Raw genomic sequence first — 22,058 nt, 5'->3', positions numbered from 1 at the left:
TGATCTGTTGAGGGCCCATATGACCCAAGCATCTATGAATCTATGTGGGGTACTATTGGGGTGAGGGAGAGTCCAGGTGGAAGTGATCTCAGGTCATGATCCATTGGAAGGAGCATTCAGGCCATCCCCTTTGAGTCGCTTTTGGTGGATTATTTGTTGAAGTCCACATACTCCACCACATCAGAGCTGAAGTCCAGCATCCCATCCTCTTCACTGGCAAGCTGGACACGGTTGTCAGCACAGGCCAGGATGCTCAGCTTATGTCTCTGGATGCTGACCCTCTGGGGCCTTCCACCATTGCTTGAAGGAGTTCAGTGAACAGGATGAAGATGATAGGGCTGAGTGAACGCCCCTACTTGACTTCTATTTGGATTGGGATGTCATGTCTTGCCCTCTGATGACTAGATGGTGGTGGTGTAGCTACTGCAGAGCTCCTGGATAAGGTCAATGGCTCTGTCCAGCATGCCAAGTTCCTGGAGGGTGTTGAAGATGTGGCAGTGGAACATGAAGCCAAATGCACTGGAAATGTTCAGCCATGCCACCTTGCACTCACCCTTTATTGGAGAGGAAACCTTTTTGGCCTTCCTCTTAACTGCCTAGTTGGTGATCTGTCCTGCCATGCAGCTGGCATACAGCTTGTACATGGTGGACTATAGGGCGATGGATCTCGAGTTGCTCAGGTTATGTTGTTCATACTCCTTGTGGATCAGTACCTTCATTGGCTCCTTCCAAGAGCTGGGTGTGCGGCCAAACTCCCTGCACTGGTTGAAATTCAGCAGCAGAATGAATCACCTTGGGTATTGTTTGTTCAGCAGGCTATACTGGATGCTGTCTTTGGGCATTGTGTCCCTTGTCCTACTCAGCTGGGCCTCCACTTTGGCATGAAGTCTGATTTGATCCCCTCCACAGAGCTAATGAGTGCCAGGGGTCTGATGGGTGTGGGGTGACACTTTCCATCTGGGGGTTGAAGCTGCCATTGATGTAGGTGAACAGTGTCTCCTGGGGGACCCAACAGAAGGATGAGGGTCCCTCCAAGATCTCTTGCATCACCATGGGGTGTTGGACCAGTACAGCTTTGAAAATCTGGATGTTGCCACTTGGTCATATTGCTGTCACTGAGGTCTTCTTCTGGGCCAGTTCTGTAGCAGTGCTGGTCTGGCTGCTTGGCTGCCTCTTGTGGAAGAAATCAAACTTCACGTTGTGGTTGTATTAGAATTGGCAGAGCCATCTAGGCTTATTTAAAGCTATACAAGTGATCACAGGGAAAGTTCTCAAAGGAACTCTGACCTCTACAAGTTTACAAGCTTATTTATACTTTAGGCAGCGAGAAAAGATGCAGGGTTCAGACAAAGCAAACTTGAAAGAACAAGAAGGATGTTGGTCATTTGTTTGTCACACGTAAGCAGTTTATTTATTCAGGAAAAAAAACACACTATGTTTTGGGAACAGTTATCAGCTTCTGGTTCAAAGGAGAGGAGGAGGTTAAAATCTGCACACAGAGCTTAAAATAGCAAGACATGAAGGTTTTTTCTTATCTCAGAACATTTTAAAACACATAGCATCAGCATCTTTTTCTCTTCTCTTTCTCTCTCTTTGTCTCTCCTCTTAGTCAAGTAAGAGGCCTGGTTAAACTTATTTCCACACTCTCCACTGGGGTTTCCTGGGTTGGGTGGCTGTTGAGAGCTCCTTGGTCAGCTTGTTCAAGGTTTAAAAGGTCTGGAAGCTGGCAGACTCAGAGAGCTCCTCCATTCAGATGGCCTGACAGGGTGTGGCCAGCCTCTGTGGAGGGCTGGGCTCTCTCAGCTGCTTGCAGACATCCTGGGGAGGTGGACTGGTGGTGCCAGGTGTCTCTGAGGCTAGGTGGTCTGGGCTGCTACAGTTGGTCATGTCCTGTTGGGATGCAAAGGGTGGAGGTTTGCATGGCGTGTAGCTGGGGCAGAACTTGCTGTGGGTGGATCCCTCATTGCCTGGTCTGTGGCTGCTGGTGAGGTCACTGGGTGTGTGGGCTCCCTATTGATAGGTTATACTACCTATTTTTGGATCTACAAAGTTGGGCATTTGTGGCATGACAAAAGGCATGGATGTCCATTTTCTTGGGCTTAACTGTTCTCTGAGATGGGGAAGCGGGGGGCCTCCAATATAATGATGGGGGGAGTGCTACACAGTGTCACTTTCCCCATGGGACACAAGAGGGAGAGAAAAGCCATACTAGTTTGTGCTAGAAGCTGGTCTCCCTCTCCCAGCCCTGCTGGGTTCCAGCCTCTATTTAGTAGGATATATGGGTCATATGGCATGCTGGGTGGTCAATTTAACTTGCCTTACCATCTAAGCAGTGGTGCAACATTATAGCTTGGGACATCAGAGAACAGCCTGCCCATTCCACTACTCTGGCCTTTGTGTCAGGATGCCCCATGTGGGGCATGTAGTTTCCCAGTTATCTGTGTGATGCATACCATGTTTAGGTGCCAGTGTCCTTAGGTAAATCCCAGGCACAGTTTCTAGCACTTTGAGGGAGATGCCTAAGACCTTACATTGTTTGGTCAGTACATCACTGTGAGGGATGGAGGGGGGTGAGAGGAGGGAGCACAAAGGGGCTAGAGCATGTTCTTGTCAGGAATATTCCTCTCTGCATCTGCTGAGAGCAGGCCCAGGCCTTGAGTTGCCTGCCCATGTGTAGACTGATTGGAGAGGAATGCACAAGGAGGGTAAATGTCTGCTCTTACCTCTGTGTGTAAAGCTAGACACATTACATTTATCCTCCTTGCATGACTAGCTGCACCCTGAAAGGGGGTGTTGGCTATAGCCATGTTGGTCTAAGGACCTAGGCAAACAAGGTTTCACAGATTCATAGATTGTTAGGGGTGGAACAGACCTCACAGATCATCAGGTCCAGCCTCCCCACTCTAGGCAGGAAGACAACCTAAACGTTCTTTGAGTAAATGTAGTATATTTTATTAGACCAACTAAATAGTTGGAAAAAATATCTTTACAAGCTTTCAAGCACAAATATCCTTCTTCAGGCATAGAGGGAGCCTGCTGGTATTTGTATGTATGGAATAAATGGGCCACCTATGTGTCCATGGGAAAGGTATAATGGAACTTACGCACCTACCATTTACCCAATCTATTTTATGTGCCTGGCAGGGACAACAGAATTCTGGCCTAAGTTTTGTTTTTTTTGGAGGGGGGAGGGGGGTGGGGGTTGTAGCTCTGCTTATAACTTTTCAGACATTTCAGTAGATTAATGAGTGACGTCAGTAAAGTCAGTCATGAAGGGGCACCAGGGATGATATGACTACATCTCAGCAGGGGAAACAACAAAACCTGAATTAATCAAGTAATCAATCAATTGACATGAAATATTTATGCACTATGTTTACACACACACACCTCTGGGAGGTTTTAAAGTAGTTAAATGAATGTGTATGTCCAAATCCATATAATTTTCATTTAGGGCACTTTGCTTGTAGCAGCTGAGACTGTGGACAGATATAATATATGTAGCACTTCCAAAGTTTATTTAAGGTTGTTTTAATATTTTCCATGGAAAAGTGATTCTACACCTCACCTCCTCTCTCTTCTGCCCTCCCTGTTCCCACCACAATCACACACACACACACACACACAATCTGGAAATCTTCAGGGGGAGGGGGGGAATGGAAAATAGAAATGTAAATGAGAATCTTTTTTTTTTTTTTTAATCCCACCCGTGTTTTCCACAAGGTCCAAAAGAAAGTCTTTTTTTACCATCTCGAATAGGAGCAGTAAATGGATCCTCTGGTCACCTGGGTTCCCCTGCCAAGCCTTTCTCACTAACTTAGGTTTACAAGCAGTCATTTACAGGGGGGATTTTCAAAGAGGTGAATGGCAGTAAAGCCCTCTACTGGCTTTTACAGTCATTTATGCTTTTACAAACTGCCCTCTATTGTTTTTTGAGAACAAATTATCCTGCCTAATGTTCTTCTCAAGGCCTCCTTTACCTCCTTATTCCTCAGACTGTAGATAATTGGATTCAACATAGAGGTCACCACTGTATAGAAGAGGGCAAGGAACTTGTCAGTCTCTGTTGAGTAGCTGGACTTGGGCTTCAAATAGGTGAAGATGCCAGAGCCATAGAAGAGTGAGACCACAATAAGGTGAGAAGAACAGGTAGAAAAGGCCTTTCTCCGCCCCTCAGGTGATGGCATCCGTAGGATTGAAGTGATGATGTAGATGTAAGAGACCAGGATGAGCATGAAGGGAGCAGTTATAAACAGAAGAGCCACCATGTAAACAGCTATCACATTCATGAAAGTGTCTCCACAGGCTAGCTTCAGGAGAGGTGGGATGTCACAGAAAAAGTGGTTGATCCTGTTGGGCCCACAGTATGTTAAACTAAAGACATAATTGGTCTGGCCCAAGCCCACCAAGACCCCCACCATCCATGAGGCTGCAGCAAGCCAGGTACAAACCCCCTTGTTCATGACAATGTTGTAACGCAGTGGGTTACAGATGGCCACATAGCGGTCGTAGGCCATAGCAGCCAGGAGGCAGCACTCGGTAATACCAAAAAGGGTGAAGAAGTACATCTGTGTGGCACAGCCCTGCAGCGAAATCCTTTTGTTCTCTGATACCAGGCTCACCAACATCTTAGGCACAATGACTGTGGTATAGCAGATCTCTAGGAGTGACAGGTTGGTAAGAAAGAAATACATGGGTGTATGAAGGGGTTTATTGGTTTTTATTATAGATGTGATGACAATATTCCCTGTCACAGACATGGTGTACATTGAGAGAACCATGAAAAAGAGTAGAGCCTGAAGCTCCACTTGTTTGGAGAAGCCCACAAAGATGAACTCTGACACCAAGGTCTGATTGCCTCTGCACGATGGCTTGGCATATTTCATCTGTAGAGGGAGACAGCAATGGAAACCTTGTAAGCATACATAATAAGGCACTGATTTAATAGTTTCATAGCTGTTAGGGTCAAAAGGGACCTCAATAAATGATTGAGTCTGACCTCCTGCTCTGGGAAGGAAAGAGTTCTGGGGTCATATGACCCCAGCCAGGTGCTCCAGGACCCTCCTGTTAAAGCACCACCTCCCTTGGAAGCCAATTCCAGATTCTGGCAACCATTATCATAAATAATTTCTTCCTGATATCCAACCTAAATCTGTTCTCTGTCTGTTTGTGGCCATTGTTCCTGGTTATTCCAAGGGGTGCCCTGGTAAACAGAACATCTCCTATTTCTTGTTGCTCCCCCTCCCCTCCCGATGAATTTGTAAAAGGCCACAAGATTCCCTCTCAGCCTTCTCTTTTGGAGGCTGAAGAGATCCAGGTCCCCCAATCTGTCCTCATAGGGTCTACTACCTGCAGGCCCCTAACCATATGAGTGACCCTCCTCTGGATCCTCTCAAGGTTATCCACATCCCTCTTGACGTGTGGCACCCAGAACTGGATGCAACCCATAGCCTGACCAATGCCACATAGAGGGGAAGTATCACCTCCCTGGACCTGTTTGTGATGCATCTGCTAATGCATGATAGAATGCAATTAGCTTTACTGATTACTTCATCATATCAATGACTCATATTCATCTTGGAGTCAACTGTGACTCCGAGATCCCTTTCTGCTGCTGTACTGCTGAGAAGGTCCTCCCCTAGCCTATAGGTGTGTTGATGATTCCTTCTCCCTAGATGCAGCACTTTGCTCTTGTCTTTGTTGGACTATGTCCTATTCTTTTCTGCCCACTTTTCCAGCCTGTTCAGGTCTGACTGGATTTGATCCCTTCCCACTAGTGTGTTTACTTTACCCCTTAATATTGTGTCATCCTCAAATTGGGTCAGAGTGCTCTCCACGATTTACCTTTCATTTACCTTTCCGGTCAATATATAAAAAGCAGTCTAATTAGGAGCCAGAACTTTTAAAGGCAAACTAAGGAACTTGGATATGTAATTCCCATAAAAATCTGATAATCTAGGTATACAGAAAAGTGAAACCATAACATAGATTTATTTATGATAACTTCATCCTTGTGATTTAGCTCCATCCCAATGTATTACGAAAGCTTAATGGGAAATACTGTGTCCCTTTCAAAAAGAGGGTTATTTGAAAAATCAGAAGTCTGAAAAATGTTTGTTTTTTTTTTCATTTCAGCATCTTTAAATAAGAATAAGGGAATGGTCAGAATGTTGTGGTCAGGATCACACATATATATGATACGGTCTTCCCCTTTTACTTTCTATACATTGTTCTGATTAACAATTATCTAAAATCATATGGAATTGTGACAGCTGAAGTCCTATCCCAAATATATTAATAAGAGCCTAATTCCAAAGCCTAACCACTCTAAACCCAATTTAAAAATGCATTACTAACAAGAAAATGCTAGTGGCAAGTTAATCTATATTATGCAGCGAGTATGAACAGATTTACTGTAATGATCAGCAACAGCTCATTGTTTCAACATTTCTTCAGATTTTTAGGGATTGAGCCATTCAAATTCTCAGTCAAAGGAATTTGTAAGGAACACATTAGATAGTCTTGGTATAAGTACTCCCATGTTATATATACCTTCCATTATATAAAGCTAGGAACTGAATATTGTTGTTGTAAATGTGCAACTAAAATAATAGTAATTCTGGGTCATCTTGTCTAAAAACAGGCTTGCAAAGCTAGAGGGCATATGTTTGCTGATTTAACAAGAAAACCCAAGTGCTTGACAATAGTAATACAAATTAAGTATGGTAATAGAAACACATTACCACAAGGAATGGCACTTAGTGTCAAGAGCTGAAACCTAACTGATAACCTCTTGAAGACCATCCTAGTGAAACAGTGAATGTGGAATGGAAACTTATCATACATTCTTAGCCGGAGAGGGGGACCTTCCTGGCCAACCTCTTTCATTAACATATACCTAATCAAAGGGTAGATAGATGCATGGCATTAATGATTGTTTATCTTTGATTGTGAATCTAGGGAAGACTGGGAAGTGAAGGACCTGAGAAACTCAACAACCAGCAAGAACTCAGGGTCTACCTGGGGTCTACCCCACACCCATCTTCCGAGGTGTGAGTACATTTTTAAATTCCCATTGCCAGATCTGAAACTAAGTTAAACTTAGGTTAACTTTTCAATGAAGTGATTGTCTTGAGAAGAGACAGGCATGTTCTCTCTTAATTCTAGCACCTGACCGAATAAAGTAAGCTCCCTTTGTCCTAATTTGGGGATAGAGGGTTTCCCTTCAGAAATGACTCCTTCAGCTCAGAGTTTTCCCAGAGAAATGGCAAGAAGCACATACACCCTGCGTTGGCAGAGAGTTTGCAGAATTGGGACATAGAGGCAGGATGCAGAATCAGGACAAAGAGCCAGGGCTATAAGCCTCTACTGCTAACTGCCCCCTTCAAAGCCATTAACAGCTTTTATGTAGGTTATTTTATCATTATCAACCAATCTCTAAGTATTTTACAAAGGAAGCCTCATATTACAGATGGGGAAATTGAGACATAAATAGATTAAATTACTTGAACAAGTTTACTGAGCAGACCAGGGGCAGGAATAAAAAGATGTCTACTAAGTCCCAGTCTATTGTTTTCTCCATTAGTTCTTTAATAATTTGACTTCTATGATGCCCTGCTCAACAAAGGTTCAGGGGGGTAAGAATAAGAAAACGACATAGCTTATAAAACAGTTACTCTTCTACACCTCACTTCTTCATATTGGCTTTAATAAGAGCTCTGAGATAATAGCCAAATCTTGCAGTATGCTCTGAGGGTGGCCTATTCTTTGATATACTCTGAGCAAAAACAAAGATCAGGAGAAGTGGCTGTGTCAGTTACACTTTTAAGGCTTATTGTCTCTGCTGCAAGTGGTTAGATTAGATTCATCCTTAGCATCACCATCAGAGCTGGAATTACTTTACTGTATGAGACTGTGGTCTGTAAGTGGCCTGCTAGAAATATAATTTAGAACCACACAAAAGACATTGGACATAGACTTCTGTGAATTTGAGAAATGTTTTATTCCTGGACAAAATATAATGTTGACATTTCCATGGGAAAAAAAAAAAATTCTAATAGGCCAGTTATTTAGGCTCAAGTAAAACATGTTTTAATAAAAAATGGCAGACAAGGGTCTTTGGGTAGAATTCATATCTTTTATTAAACCAGCTAAATAGTTGGAAACAATGTTCTTTGCAAGCCGTTGGGCAGAAACACCCTTCTTTAGGCATAAGGAAAGTCTGTTGGTGTTTGTGTGCTTTCCTGGGTAGAATAGAAGCCAAAATGCAAAATGCAAGTCTGTGAAAATGAAAATCCGTAGCACTAAGGTTCAAAGGAAATGGGAGACAATGATGGGGGGAGGGGGAGAAGGTGATAAAATGTAGTGGGTAAAATGTTGCTAAAATGCAGACAGGCTACCTGGGGTTATCAGGTGGCAAGCAGGTTATAATGTGCCATAAATCCAATGTCTACTTATTTTTGCCAATTTTTTTCAAGTTTTTACAAAATGCCATTTCTGACTCGGCTATTTTTCCCCCCTTAAATATATTTAGCTACTTCAATTTTCAATTTGGAAAAATGCCTGAATATAAGAGGTGTGAATACTGTCAGCTAATTAAATGCACATCAAAGGCCAGTTTCTATCTCACTCCTGTTAGACAAGTAAGTAATTTAGCTGCATTAGTGTGATTCTCTGCCACCCTTCTCAATTCCCTGAAAAACAGTGAATGCCAAAGGTGGGCCGGCCCTTCTCCTCTTTACTGCATTTTTTATTTATTTTTTATTTATGTAAGGGTAAGATGACAGCATGTTACAAAAGTAGATGGATTTTCATGGACTTGAATGGGATAGAATACAATGACACATAGATAACTAAGGGCATAAAGAAGTCTAAAAAATGGAGTAGGATCTGACCCTATGTCCACAATAGAGTAGCTGTCCATCGCACAGTGATATAGAGTCCTGGTCATAAAATATAGTTTATCCCACAAAATAGTAGCTTTAATAAGGCCCATGCCCTCATTTTTTTTAATCAAAATTCCCATCAGGTAGATCCCTTGGATTTTATAGCTGTAGAATGCTGTACGCATCAACCAATTTTATTTTGAACTGAGAGGATTGAAAACCAAATGCCTGTAAGGTGAGAACTTTCTCTACTAAAACACTTCAAACCTTTGGGCATGACTTTGAAGAAGCTAAAGAGTTCAGTCTAGATTAAAGAATACACTTTAATACAAAGAGATCTTAGAAATTTAAGGAAACAAGGCTAAAATGACAAAAGAGCATCCAGTCTGACTTTCTACACAGGCAAGCAAGAGAATTTTACCCAAGAATTCCTACACTGAGAAACTAGTGCTTAATAATATGAGGTTGAGATAGAGAATAGCTTTTGGAAACATGCTAGATTTTGATATAAATATTCCAAGTAGTTGAAAAAGCACCATACCTTAATGTATGTTGTTGTAGCTATTAATTGTCTTCACATGAATGTGTCCTATCTCTAGTCTGTATTTAGCTGGCTTCAAATTCTAGACATCGGATGTTGCTCTGGTTTTATCTACTGGATTAAAGGGACCATTGCTAACATAGGTCTTTGTAGACCATAATCAAATAACTTCTTAACTTTCCCTGTTATAAAGTAAGTGGACTGAGATTCTTTAGTCTTTTCCTACAAGACTGACTTTCCAGACTTCAAATGATTTATGTGGCTCTTCTCTGAATTGTCTCATTTTTTTTCTGTTTCCTTTCTGAGATGGACAGCAGAAGGGTGGTCTCACCCATGAGAACATTACATCTATTTAATTCATCATCAAAAGGGGAGGAAGGAAAGGAAAAGAAAATGGAGGAAAAAAAGACTTTGTTTGAATTAATATGGAAATGTACCTAATGTGCATCTCTAGCCAAACAGAAGAAAAAGAAAAAAAAAGAAGCCATATAAACACATTTCAGGTCTTAAGATAGTATTTGAACAAAAGATATTCCTTGCTTGTCAAATTCAGGTTCATGAATTTTCCTCTGCTTTGCCAGTGATTCTAGCAATGCTTCAGTTTAAATCATGGTGGTATCTGTCCCTTCCTTATCCTAGTGCCTTCTTAATCACATTGCCACATGATATGGGAACCAAGACATTTTTGATCCTTGCACTAACCTCTGAGAATAGAACCATCCTCCTTTCTGGTCAAAGGCTTGCTTGTTGATTGAACTGGAGCATTTCAGCATCTTCGCATCCCCATGAGGACTCATCCTCACTAAAAAGCACAAGAGACACTTCCTCTGGGGAACATAGAGTTAGACAGATATGTTTCATTCCCTGGAGTTAACTCCCTGAGCTGCTGTTGTAAACTACAATCTAGGAGTTGGAATTTTTTTTTTTAATCACATACAGATTATTAATTTACTGGGAATTCTCTAAACAGTGATTACTGTTGACACATTTTCAACATGGTGTGTTCCCTCTCTCTTCCCTCTATGGACTTAATTGAGAACATGAGGAAACACAAAGGCTGAGATTCATGTATATTAATATTACACATTGACCCACCAAACTTTCTTTGTATTTGTCCCAGGAATGTAACTTTAAATGGTTGAATATAGTTCTGAGGATCACTATCACAATGGAAGACTTGAAAATATTTTAGTGTTACTCAGGTTTAACTACCTAGGTGCTGTATACAAGAAAATGGAAGTGGTAAATGCCTCCAGGAATGAGTCAGAAAGCCCAATGCTGCAGGGGTATGCACAAATTAAACTTTTTTTCCCCCTCCAAATGCCTTTAAAGTGCTCTAAAAAGTGAGAGTACAGTGCACAGCAATAATGCACTACAAATCAGCTTGAACCACAACAACATTGACATGGTTTAAACAGGAACAACTTTGAAATAATTCACTGTGAAGTGCTTCATGGTACATTTGTATTGTTCAGCAGAGAGTTGGTCAATCAATTAGCATCCCACAGTGCTTTACTTGCTGTCGTCGTACAACTCCAATGTGGCTTTTCTAGGATTCACGCCTAACAACACTGCCCAGGGGTCACAGACCATGCCCTGCATGTGAACCTGCCTTTTTTTAAGATATGCATGAATACATGCAGTGTCAGACATTTTCTAGGTCATCACTTTGGGCAGTTGAATGCAGCTTATTGTCAAGCAATCACCATTACTGGCCGCATGACACCACCACCTACACCTGAATAATGTCAATATCTGTGGAAATCTCCGCCACCTGGAGGTGCACAAAGGTTATGAAACTTTTCCATCTGGGGTGAGGACAGATCCTGAAGGTCCCTCAGATTAATCAAAACCAAGCTGTGGGCAAAAGGCTTGTGACAGAGATGGCAGCTTGCAGCTACAACTAGAACTGATACCAATGCAGAGCCAAGGTGCACAACAATGATACCACCTGTGTTTTGGATGTCCAGAGGGGTAATATGCCTGCATTACAAAGAGTTCTCACAGGGGAGACTCCACTGAGTCGCCCTCTGTCACTGATACTGAGGAGGATACAGAGTTTTCTGACAACAATGATGACATACTGTAGGACTGTGAGGAGGTCACAGCCAAAGCTCAAGCCAAAACACCATTCAAAGAGGAGATGGAACATCCCAGTGAATCCATCCTCCTGTTTGGGACAGCCAAGCAAGAGGTGTACCAGTCTTTGGGACCGGACAGTTTTGATGGTACCACTCTCAGGGAGAAGTGGCCATAGCCAACAATCCTGCTAGCTTTTCACGCATCTGTTCCCCTATCATCACAACCAGCTATCCTGTTACTAAAAACCCTATCAACAACCAAACAGTCCCCATCATTAATGTGAAATCTTCCTGCATTTAGTCAACACTAACTACACCTTTCAGTCTCGCTTAACTTTTGTCAACCCTACCAAGCTCAATGTTAGGTGGTGGGGAGGGGTTCAGTACTTCACAGGAAGTAATCAGGAACTAATCAGATCCTTCCAATATACTTCTTTGTGCTTGCTCCCTTGCTGCAGCATCAAAAGGTCTCACTGATTTTGTGGTAGAATGCTAGAGAAATGCAAGACTCTTAAAATCTTGGTTCAGTGGTGATACCTTTTATTAGACCACATAAAATACTAAAAAAAGGTTTTGTTTGTTTTTCTTTGCAAGCTTTAGTAGAATGATGAAATTTGGGACCATTGATTGTACATTTCTTGATCTGTCCAAAGAAAGACCAAATTTGAATGTCAACCTTTGAACCAGCACTCAGAAAAATGTCACCTGTCTCTGCAGCATAGCTGAAGAGTAGAAGGAACCTAAAACTACCACTTCCTTTGTGTCTCTCCCCAGTTCCCATGTGCAATTGCCATAGAATGTAAAAAGCCTAATTTCTTGGGTTTTTTGCTTTAATTCTCCTTCAGAGTTCAGTTTCACAGTTAAGGGCAGAACCAAGGATTCCTGGGATTATCTGTGTTCTAGGCTCTTAGTCAAATGGCCTCCTTCCTCTTTGCCTCAAAGAGAACAACTCAACCAATCTGGTACAGGAGGGTATTTACAATTATTTTTGTGTTTGCATGGTTACAGTAAACAACATGAAACAATCTGGCCATTTATATTAGTTCCCTAGAGATAACACCGTGGCAAGCTGCATAGAGTGTCTACCAGTTCAGGAGGAGAAGCAGCTTGTGTAGCAGTCTGCAGGTGGGACCCGAGCTGATTATAAGGTTAAGTGGCCCAAGGAGCTTGCAGGTGGTGGCTAGGGCTGATTGAGGGTGTCATCTGACCCATGAGGAGGCCTGGGCTTAAGGTGGATATAAGCCCAGGACCTGAGCAAAGCTGGCAGTAGAATCTTGGAGCTGGATGAAAGAACCTCAGTATGATGACTACAGTCCCAGAAGGTTGGCATGGAGGGTAACATCTAAAGAAGTCTGGAAGGGACACAGTTTCTGGAGACCCAGTGTAGGAACCAGAGCCCTGAGAAAGGGGTTGACTGTATGGGGGCCTGTTGAAGGGTCTGGGGGAGCACAGAGAGAGGGAATGAGTGCATGGGGGCCTGATGAGTGGTCTGGGTGAGCCCAGAGAGAGGGTCTAAGTGTATGGGGAGATATTGAGGGGGACCAGAGAGGATGAGACCAGCAACCTGTTGATGGGTGAGACCAGAGAAGTGGGCTGTGTTTGTGAGACCAATGAGGGGCTCTAGGTGAGCCCAGAGAGAGAGAGAGAGAGAGAGAGAGGCAGTGTGAGAGATCTGTGGAAGGGCCCAAGAGGCTGGACCCAGAGGTGAGAGAAGGCTGACATCCAGAGGGCTGATCCTTGGAATCTCAACTGGCCCATGTGGGGCCAGGGACCAAGAGGAGTCAAAATGTTGAAGTAGACCACTACAGAGACTACCAGAGCCAGGGGAGCCTGGAAATCTCAACTGGCCCAACCTGGGGCCACACTCTGGGAAGTACAGACTGAAGCTCCATATGTGGCCACAACTGAGAGTAAGGGGTCAATGGACATGCAGCCCTGGATGAAGAAGGCTGATGCAGGGTCCTCTGAGGAGGAGGGTTAAAGAGAAAGGGTATGAGAGAGAGCTGGGGCCAGGAGGCTCATAGATCTGTGAGCCAGGATCAGTACAGAACATCAAGGGGGAACCCATGAGGGGCCAGGGATAAGATCAGGATGGCCAGAGCTTGGTTCTGGGTAAGAACTGAAACTACTGAGACTACTGGTTAGCATAGTGGGGCTGCCTGTGGCAGGACAGCCTTCACAAAATGCCATCCATGAGCGACCCCTGGGAAAGGCAAGTATGGGGCACCTGAAAGTCTCAGTTCTTACTGCCTTGTGGGTTACCCTGAGGAAGGGAAGGCTAAGGGACCATACCCTAACAGAAAAGGAAGAAAGAATGAGACTAAATAGGTCCAGAGGACCAGAGAGGGGCTAGGAAGTAATCAAAGGGGACTGGGAGCCCATGGAGAGGCCAAATGAGAGGCCAGCAGGTCTGAGGGAAGAAGTTCAACCAGGATGACAACTGTGAGGTTTAGAACATTGTATAGGGGTGGAACAGAGCCACACATCTGGCCCATGAGGCCCTGACAACAAATCTCGTGGTCATTACAATAAGACCAAGGCATTCTCCCACACTTTGATGGCAATTTATATCAAAACATGGTGGGCGAGAAGGGTGGACTGCCCATAGAGCAGGGTAGAAGTAGTTTGGGTTTGTTTTTGGGTTTTTTTGGTGGGGGGTGAGAGGCAGGCTTCCTGCCCACCCCTGGAGATGATACCCTGTCACAAACACCTCCAAATTTCTAAAACATCAGCTCTCCTGCTCATACCCAGTAAAACTTCTAGGCAGTTAAGTGAGCCATTTTCATAGATTCATACATGCTAGGGTCGGAAGGGACCTCAATAGATCATCAAGTCCGACCCCCTGCATAGGCAGGAAAGAGTGCTGGGTTCAGATGACCCCAGCTAGATGCTTATCTAACCTCCTCTTGAAGACCCCCAGGGTAGGGGAGAGCACCATCTCCCTTGGAAGCCCGTTCCAGACCTTGGCCACTCTAACTGTGAAGAAGTTCTTCTTAATGTCTAGTCTTAATCTGCTCTCTGTTAGCTTGTGGCCATTATTTCTTGTAACCCCTGGGGGGCGCCTTGGTGAATAAAACCTCACCAATTCCCTTCTGTGCCCCCGTGATGAACTTATAGGCAGCCACAAGGTCGCCTCTCAACCTTCTCTTGCGGAGGCTGAAAAGGTCCAGGTGTCCCAGTCTCTCCTCATAGGGCTTGGCCTGCAAGCCCTTAACCATATGAGTGCCCCTTCTCTGGACCCTCTCCGGGTTATCCACATCTCTCTTGAAGTTTTGTCGCCCAAAACTGCACGCAGTATTCCAACTGCGGTCTGACCAGTGCCCGAAAGAGGGGAAGTATCACCTCCTTGGATCTGTTTGTCATGCATCTGCTGATGCACGATAAAGTGCCATTAGCTTTTCTGATGGCTTAGTCACACTGCCGACTCATGTTCATCTTGGAGTCCACTAGGACATTTGTCCTTGTGTCTGAGTTTAGGGATCATGTATAAAAGGGGTGCTCTGTCTCATGGAGCCAGGCAGCTTCTGCTGCTGGTCAGCAGAGCAGTAAACAGATAAGACATGTGCCTGCCCAAGGTATTCCTCACTCATTTGAGGACAGCCAATTCTGATATCATAGCCAATGGACCTTTTGTGAATACTGCATTCACAAAATTTGAAAAGAAATTAAAAAGTTATGGACTAAAAACCCAGGGGTATGCTCAGAGATGCTGATGATAAGGAAAAGGATATCTGTTTGAGGAGATACAAGTTAGGATTCTTTGGGGGAGGTATATTTTCTAATGGACTTTAACAATATTGGCTGGGCTGAAATTTCCTCTTGTGCATCAGGAATATTAGAACAACCTACAGATACTTTGTAAACATGTGTATTTGGATATTGCACTTCTGTATCATAGAAAATGAGGGTTGGAAGGGACCTGAGGAGGTCATCTAGTCCAACCCCCTGCTTAAAGCAGAGTCACGCACAAGTGTATAATCCCAGCCAAGACTTCTTGAAGATACTTTATTTTTATAGCTCCAACCTGTTTGAGAGAATCTCTGAGAGCAGCTCTAATTAAAGGACCCTCAGTGTCATCTTGAGCTCTCCCCCTATGGCTTGTCTTCCAACACCTTATCTTTTTTCGCATCCCCCTTTGGACCCTCTCTACCTTCACCACATTATACCTAAAACATGGAGCCTACAACAGCACAAAGTATTCTAGAAGAGGCTTAATCAGCACTCGGAGTAGTATTAACACTTCTTGCACATAATGCTGTGATTTTATGCAACCAGAAGTTACAGTAGCATGTTTTGTGACTGCATCACCTTGTTCATTTAATGCTGAGTCTGTGATCAACCAACCTTCCTTCTGTAGCAAAACCCCCAGTTATTCTGTTTGTTTGTTTTTTTAAATGCATTCCCTCCCTTTCCCCAACCATTTCTGACTTTTCCTCTCCCGCTCTATTCCCTATAGATAAGTATAAGTGAACTAAGACGTAAGATAAGCTTCAGCATTTTATTTTGGTAGCAAGTTGTATTTGTTTTGTTTTTTCTCCTTCTTTATATTATATAATGATTATGTTTATATTGATATGTACTGTTCTATATTACTGTTTTACTGGTACTATATGATTTAGGCCTACATATGTAAGTTAGCTTAAGTCATATCAAATTTCCATTTTGTTTGTCAAGTCTCTATCCTGTCCCCAGGCCCAGCTGTGTAACCCATGACTCACACCTACCCCTCCTATGTCTGGGGTGACATTGGAATCATTAATAATTTCATGGGATATTTCATTTTCTGTTGCTTTATTCATAACAGTCATGCAGACTTAACAGGTTTGGGCTTCTCTTAGCTAAACTGACTGGGATTGATACAAGAAGGATAAGCAGGAAGAGCTGGACATAAGATTGCCCTAGAAACAGAAGAAACATGGGGTTCTGGGTGTTGTGGGTTTTATGTAAATGCATTTATTTATTGATTGGTATTGAGCAAGGAAACCTGATTTAGGGGCATGTGGTTTTGCTGTTAGCTTTAGTCCGGTCTGGTGGTTGTATCAGAGAATGTGCTTCATACTAAACTGAATATCTGAAAACATTATGTATGCAGAATATTTTATAGGCCTTATTGCACAATGTCGTGCAATGTCCCTGTGACTTAGGGGGGGACGGGAGCACACATTAGTGGCCAAATGCAAAACTGGATTCTTCTACCCATTAGAATGGGGAGTGGGGGAGGAAGGGCAAAGGAGGGAGATTTCTTGTTCTTTCTTCACTTTTAATTGTTCCTCCAAGTGCTCAGTTCTCTATGCTCAGCCTGAAGTCAGAGTAAAACTATGTTCTCTTCTTTCTCGTAATCACCAATAAAACCTTTTTGCCTGAAGAGCCAAGATCTTAGTGATCTCTTTGCCATAAAATAAGCTTCATGATTTTATCTCCATGATATCTGCACCATCTCAACCCCTTCTTTCTGCCCAGTGCAGCTTCATTCTTTCCCAGTACAAATTCACTAACCCCTGTGCAGCCCCAAATCCATCACATCCTACCCTGACACCAGGACAGCCCTTTCCTCTGAGTACTTTTTTTTTTTTTTGCCTGCCATCTAATGGGAGAAACAAGAGAGAAAATGGATAAATAGGGAGATAAGAAGTAGGGAGGTGATATCCACTGCTTATTACACAAGTGATTCTGGTATAAGAGTCTCTCTAGATTTGATTTCTATGGTTAAGAAAGGATCATGAAAAACTGGAGAGAATGTAAGGAGATAAAAACCCAAGCAAAAAAACCCCAAACAAACAAAAAACCCAACCCCCTCCCCACCGAACCCCCCCCCCCCAAAAAAAAACAACCCAGTAAGAATATGACAGTTGATGTTAATGTTTAAAGAGCTAAATGTGTATATTTTATCCCAACTGAATATTTGGTCCAATAAAATGTTTCACCTTAAGAAATCCTTTACTCTTGCATAATTTCTGGATCATCTTAACTAGAACATCATTCTTATACTATCAGACATATCATAAAGAAGACTGAGACTTTACTTTATTGCAGTGTCTAAATGCATTAATTGAATGGAAATACTAACCACAAAGGGCTCTTAAATTTATGAGGAGGGACCAGATCCAATGTGGTTTTGGAGGCACCTACATTTCATGATCCAAGGCCTAAAATGTAGTAGCCAAATCTTGTTTCATTTTCAAGGCACCTAAGCAATACTTAAGGATAAATGTTGTAACCATGTTGGTCTAAAAGTAAAAGAAGTCAGTGTGGTAAAGGTGATATCTTTTATTAGACCACCTACACATTTTTTGCAACTGTCTAGTTTGTTTAATAAAAAATATAAGCCATACTTAGGCATTGATGTACAATCCTATTCCACTGTGAGTCTCTGAAAAAAAATGTAAATGCAAACATGGGGAGAGTTACTGGAAAACAGGACTAGGTCCTGTTTGTTCTCTGCATTGTGTGATTTGGCACTAAATCCCTGTTCGCTCAGTGTGCCTAGACAGTCATTGTCAGACATCTGTGGTTTTTAGCACTTACAATTTTAGTATGTTGTTTCACATAGCAGGGGAAAAATGGGGAAACCTTCCCAACCTTTATTCTAGTATCCTGGTAGAAGGACACTTGCCCAGAGAGCAAGAGATACAGCTTCCAGAACTGCCCCATGGAGAGCAGGTTGGAAACTGAATTGCTTAGTTGCTCTAACCATCAGGCTATAGGCCAGACATTGTCCAGACCTCTCTCCAGCAACCCCCTTGAAGCTGACCCACTGGGAAGTCAAGGAAGGGAAATATTGAGGCTAGGAAACAAAATACGAGGTGGAGATCATGAATCCCACTGAGATGGCAATTGTACATGAAAGGAGAGGCCAGTACTTTTCCTCCAGTACTGTTTGTTTATTTATTCCAATAACTAGTAAATGCACAATTCAGTAGAAGAGATCCAAGAGAAGAGCTGGAAAGGGCTCAGGAACTGCTCATGTCCTGAGATTTAGGAAACAGGAATGGCAGGTTCAACCCATCTCTGGGTGAACGGGTCTAAGGGACATGTCATATTTTACACTTAGAACTTTTAACTGCACTTAAAATGCTACTGTTGACATGTTCACACAGTAAGATGTGATAAATGTGATTGTGTCATAGCAACGTTAAGACTTTTTGTGAGAGGAGCATCTCAAGACTGCAATGAGTAACACATGTTCAGCTAGTGTCATACTACTCCATGGAGATAATGCAAGCACAGCTTTCTGATTCTCAGTCCCAAACCCAGCACCTCACTGGAATCTCACACCAGTTTTGTGTGGAGCTGGGGCTGGGACCAACAATCAGCTGATTGTTGGTCCTAGCCCCTGAATCACGCCAGAGTCTTGAGTGGGATGGAATAGGATTGTATTTGGTGCCTAAGCACAACTTAGGTGATTTAGAAGTGAAATTGGATTAAGTTACAAAAAATAAGTGAGAAGTCCCATCTTCATTTGAATAAATAAGGGTCTCAAGCAGAGTGGACTTGGCACCAAGTCCATTTGGGCATCTAATAGGTAGAATAGGCAATGGTCCTAGGTTTCTTGGCTCACAAGTGTTTCAGTTTGATCGGGCTCAAGTGCCTAGAACATTGTACACTCAATGCATAGGTTTAGCCATCTTCAAAGAATGAGTAAGTGTAGGCAGAAGATGCTCTCTAGAGAGAACTGGTACAGACAGGTACCTCCAAAGAATGATCCAGGCTTCATATATGAAATACATAGCAGAAGAGTGTGCATTGATTCAATTTGTACTTCAGTTCAGCTTGTACTTCAGTTTTATGCAATTCACAGCACCTAGTTCCACTTGTGAGGGTCAGCACCCATTTGACCAGTAGGAGAAGTTCAGAATGCTTACTTTTATGGGAATGATGTTACTCGCCGTTTGCCAAAGAACATAATGGTTCAAGCATTCACTCCAGACATAGGAATCCTGAGTACTATTTCCTGTTTGACAAGAGGCAACATAGGACAGCTTTCTATATGAGGACTAGACCCTATAGCCTAGTGCAGAATTTCTCAATCTGTGGGTCATGACCTAAAACCGGGTCACAAGAATATTTCAAAGGGTCACAAGCTACAGCAGGGCAGAGGGGTGGCTGGAAGGCACCTGCCCCTTCTAATGGGGGAAGGAGATGGAGGAGATCTGTATGGCTAGGCTGGCAGCACCAGGGCTGGTACCCGTGCTCATGGAGGTTGGGTGGCTGGGAGATGCTACTCAGGGGAAGGGAGGGACCATGACCAGGCTGCCTGGTATGGCAGAGCAGCCTCAGCACAAGAGGGTGGAGGGGGGTGTAACAGGTCTCTTTTCTTCCTCCCGCCAGCCTGTACTGGGGCTGGACTTTCTCTGCTACTGTATGCATGAGCTGGACCCACTGCACTTCAATTTGAGTGGGATGGGGACAGCTGGGGGCCCCTCTGGCAGGGGTTGTGTGTCATCAGCATGGCCTGGGGGTGGGGGCAGGGGAGTGAGGGACATCAGGAGTGAAGGATAGCAGCATGGCCGGGGGGGTGGGAGGCAGAAGCAGGGGACTGGGGGTTAGGCACTGGCAGTGCCAGAGGGGTATGGATCAGGACAGGCCATGGATCTTTGCAAATGGGTCTCGGTAGGGAAAATGTTGCCTAGTGAATATGGTACTTAAATTCAAAGGAGGACACCATGATGCTATTACATAGCCACTATGTTACAGAGCCAGTTTGTATTATGCATGTATTCTTGGGTACCCAATAGTTATAAGCACTCACAGCTTCAGTTACTGTGGCTTCTTACATAGTTCCAACAAATTACCTTGAACAGGAGAGCCATCTTGCAGATGAGGAAAATGGTGGAATTGTGGACTAAATGCTATAATGCCATGAGTTCATGAAGCTTGAGGTGGTAGTTGTTCATCTTATATCTTTGTGTTGTATAAAATTACATCAGAAGCCTTGGGCTTCATGCCTGGCTTGTGACTAGCAGAAATGAAGTCCTGAGTTTCTGGACACCTCAGACCCATTTTTCTGGAAGACATTTTAGTTTCCATCCCAAGAGCTAACAAGGAGGCAGGCTGGAAAGGACAGCTTTTTCATTACCTCCTCAGAGTACTGTGCTGGTAGAATTAGTTGAGACTTGCATATCTGTTACCTCTTCTTTCAGTCCATTTGTAATATTGCTATATAGACCATTTTGAAATATCCTGGTTTATGAGCATCCTGGTTTATGAGTTGAAAAATTGCCAACTGGCAAGCTATGCAGATTCTTGATTCACACTACTGTACCTAGGAGGTGAATTGCCCCCAGAGCATGTAAGAGGAAATGGCCTCATTTCAAATTTTGTAAGGACATATATATCACCAATGACAACAGCAGTCATTAATTCATTGCCTTTTTGGTCATCGCCAAGTACTTCTTCAGAGCATCTCTTATGGCCTCTTTCATTTGCTCATTCCTTAGGCTGAAGATGAATGGGTTTAGGAAGGGTGTCATTATGCTAGACAGAACAGAGAGAACTTTGTTGAACTTCATGAAATCAGTCTGTGAAGGTCTGACATAGACAAACATGGTGATACCAAATCCTATTGAAACAACAGTGAAATGAGAGGCACAGGTGGCAAATGCTTTCTGTCTCCCTTGTGCAGATGGGATCTTAAGTATAGTGGAGATTATGTAGATGTAGGAAACCACAGTCAATGACAGGGAGCCAAGAAGAAGAACCAGAGACACCACAAAGTCAGTGAACTCAATAAAGCGGATATCAGCACAAGCCAGGTGCAGCAAAGGGGCACTGTCACAGAAATAGTGGTTGATCACATTGGGGCCACAGTATGGCAATCTAGTTTTCAAGATCAATGATGATAATACCATGAAGAAACCTCCGACCCAGGAGCCAATGACAAGTTGAATGCATATTTTTTCAGTCATTATGGTAGAGTACCTTAATGGGCTGCATACGGCGATGTACCGGTCATTGGACATGACAGCAAAAAGGATGAACTCTGTTGTGCCCATGAGGAAATAAAAATAGCTCTGACTAAAGCATCCAGCAAAGGAGATGGTTTTCTTTTCTGAGAGGAAGTTGGCCAACATTTTAGGAACCACAGCAGAAGTCATGAAGATCTCAATGAACGACAAGTTACTAAGGAAATAGTACATGGGGGAATGGAGACGGTGATCAATACATATCAGCAGAATGATGAGGCTGTTTCCTAATACAGTCACTAAGTAGATAAGGAAAAAGATAACGAAGAGGATTATTTCTACCTCAAAGATATTTGGGAACCCCACCAAGATGAACTCTGTCACACCTGTCATGTTTTCCATATCCATGCATGTTCCGTGCTTATATCTAGAAAAATAATCATAAAACAATTGATGCACAATAGTACTGTGTCTATTTTGTAAATAAAAAGTTTAGGTTACATCTTGGTATATACACAGCAAGGATTTAACTCATAGATTTCTAGCATATTAGAGCCATCCTGAAGACCAAAAGTTTGAAGACTATGAAGACTCAAAATGTGTTTTAATTTAGAAAAAAAAATCTTGATAACATTTTAAGGGGAACAGG

At 43.0% G+C, this 22,058-nt stretch overlaps 2 protein-coding genes across 2 annotated transcripts; both read right to left on the bottom strand.

Annotated features, from left to right (window-relative positions):
• Positions 1-3,908: 3,908 nt before the first annotated feature.
• LOC102559943 (olfactory receptor 10C1) lies at positions 3,909-5,576 on the bottom strand. Its single transcript, XM_006268516.2, has 2 exons — positions 5,567-5,576; positions 3,909-4,858 (listed from the first exon to the last, which is right to left on the bottom strand). Exons 1-2 carry the CDS (start codon positions 5,574-5,576, stop codon positions 3,909-3,911), a joined length of 960 nt encoding a protein of 319 aa, XP_006268578.2.
• A 15,287-nt stretch (positions 5,577-20,863) lies between these two features.
• LOC102559715 (olfactory receptor 6M1-like) lies at positions 20,864-21,817 on the bottom strand. The gene has a single exon (XM_006268515.3). The coding sequence runs from the start codon at positions 21,815-21,817 to the stop codon at positions 20,864-20,866; it is 954 nt and encodes a 317-aa protein (XP_006268577.3).
• Between the last annotated feature and the right edge of the window lie 241 nt (positions 21,818-22,058).

The sequence above is a fragment of the Alligator mississippiensis genome, chromosome 7 (assembly GCF_030867095.1).
Source record: "Alligator mississippiensis isolate rAllMis1 chromosome 7, rAllMis1, whole genome shotgun sequence".
In the NCBI taxonomy this organism is placed as follows: Eukaryota; Metazoa; Chordata; order Crocodylia; family Alligatoridae; genus Alligator; species Alligator mississippiensis.
This window is presented reverse-complemented; position numbering and strand designations above follow the sequence as displayed.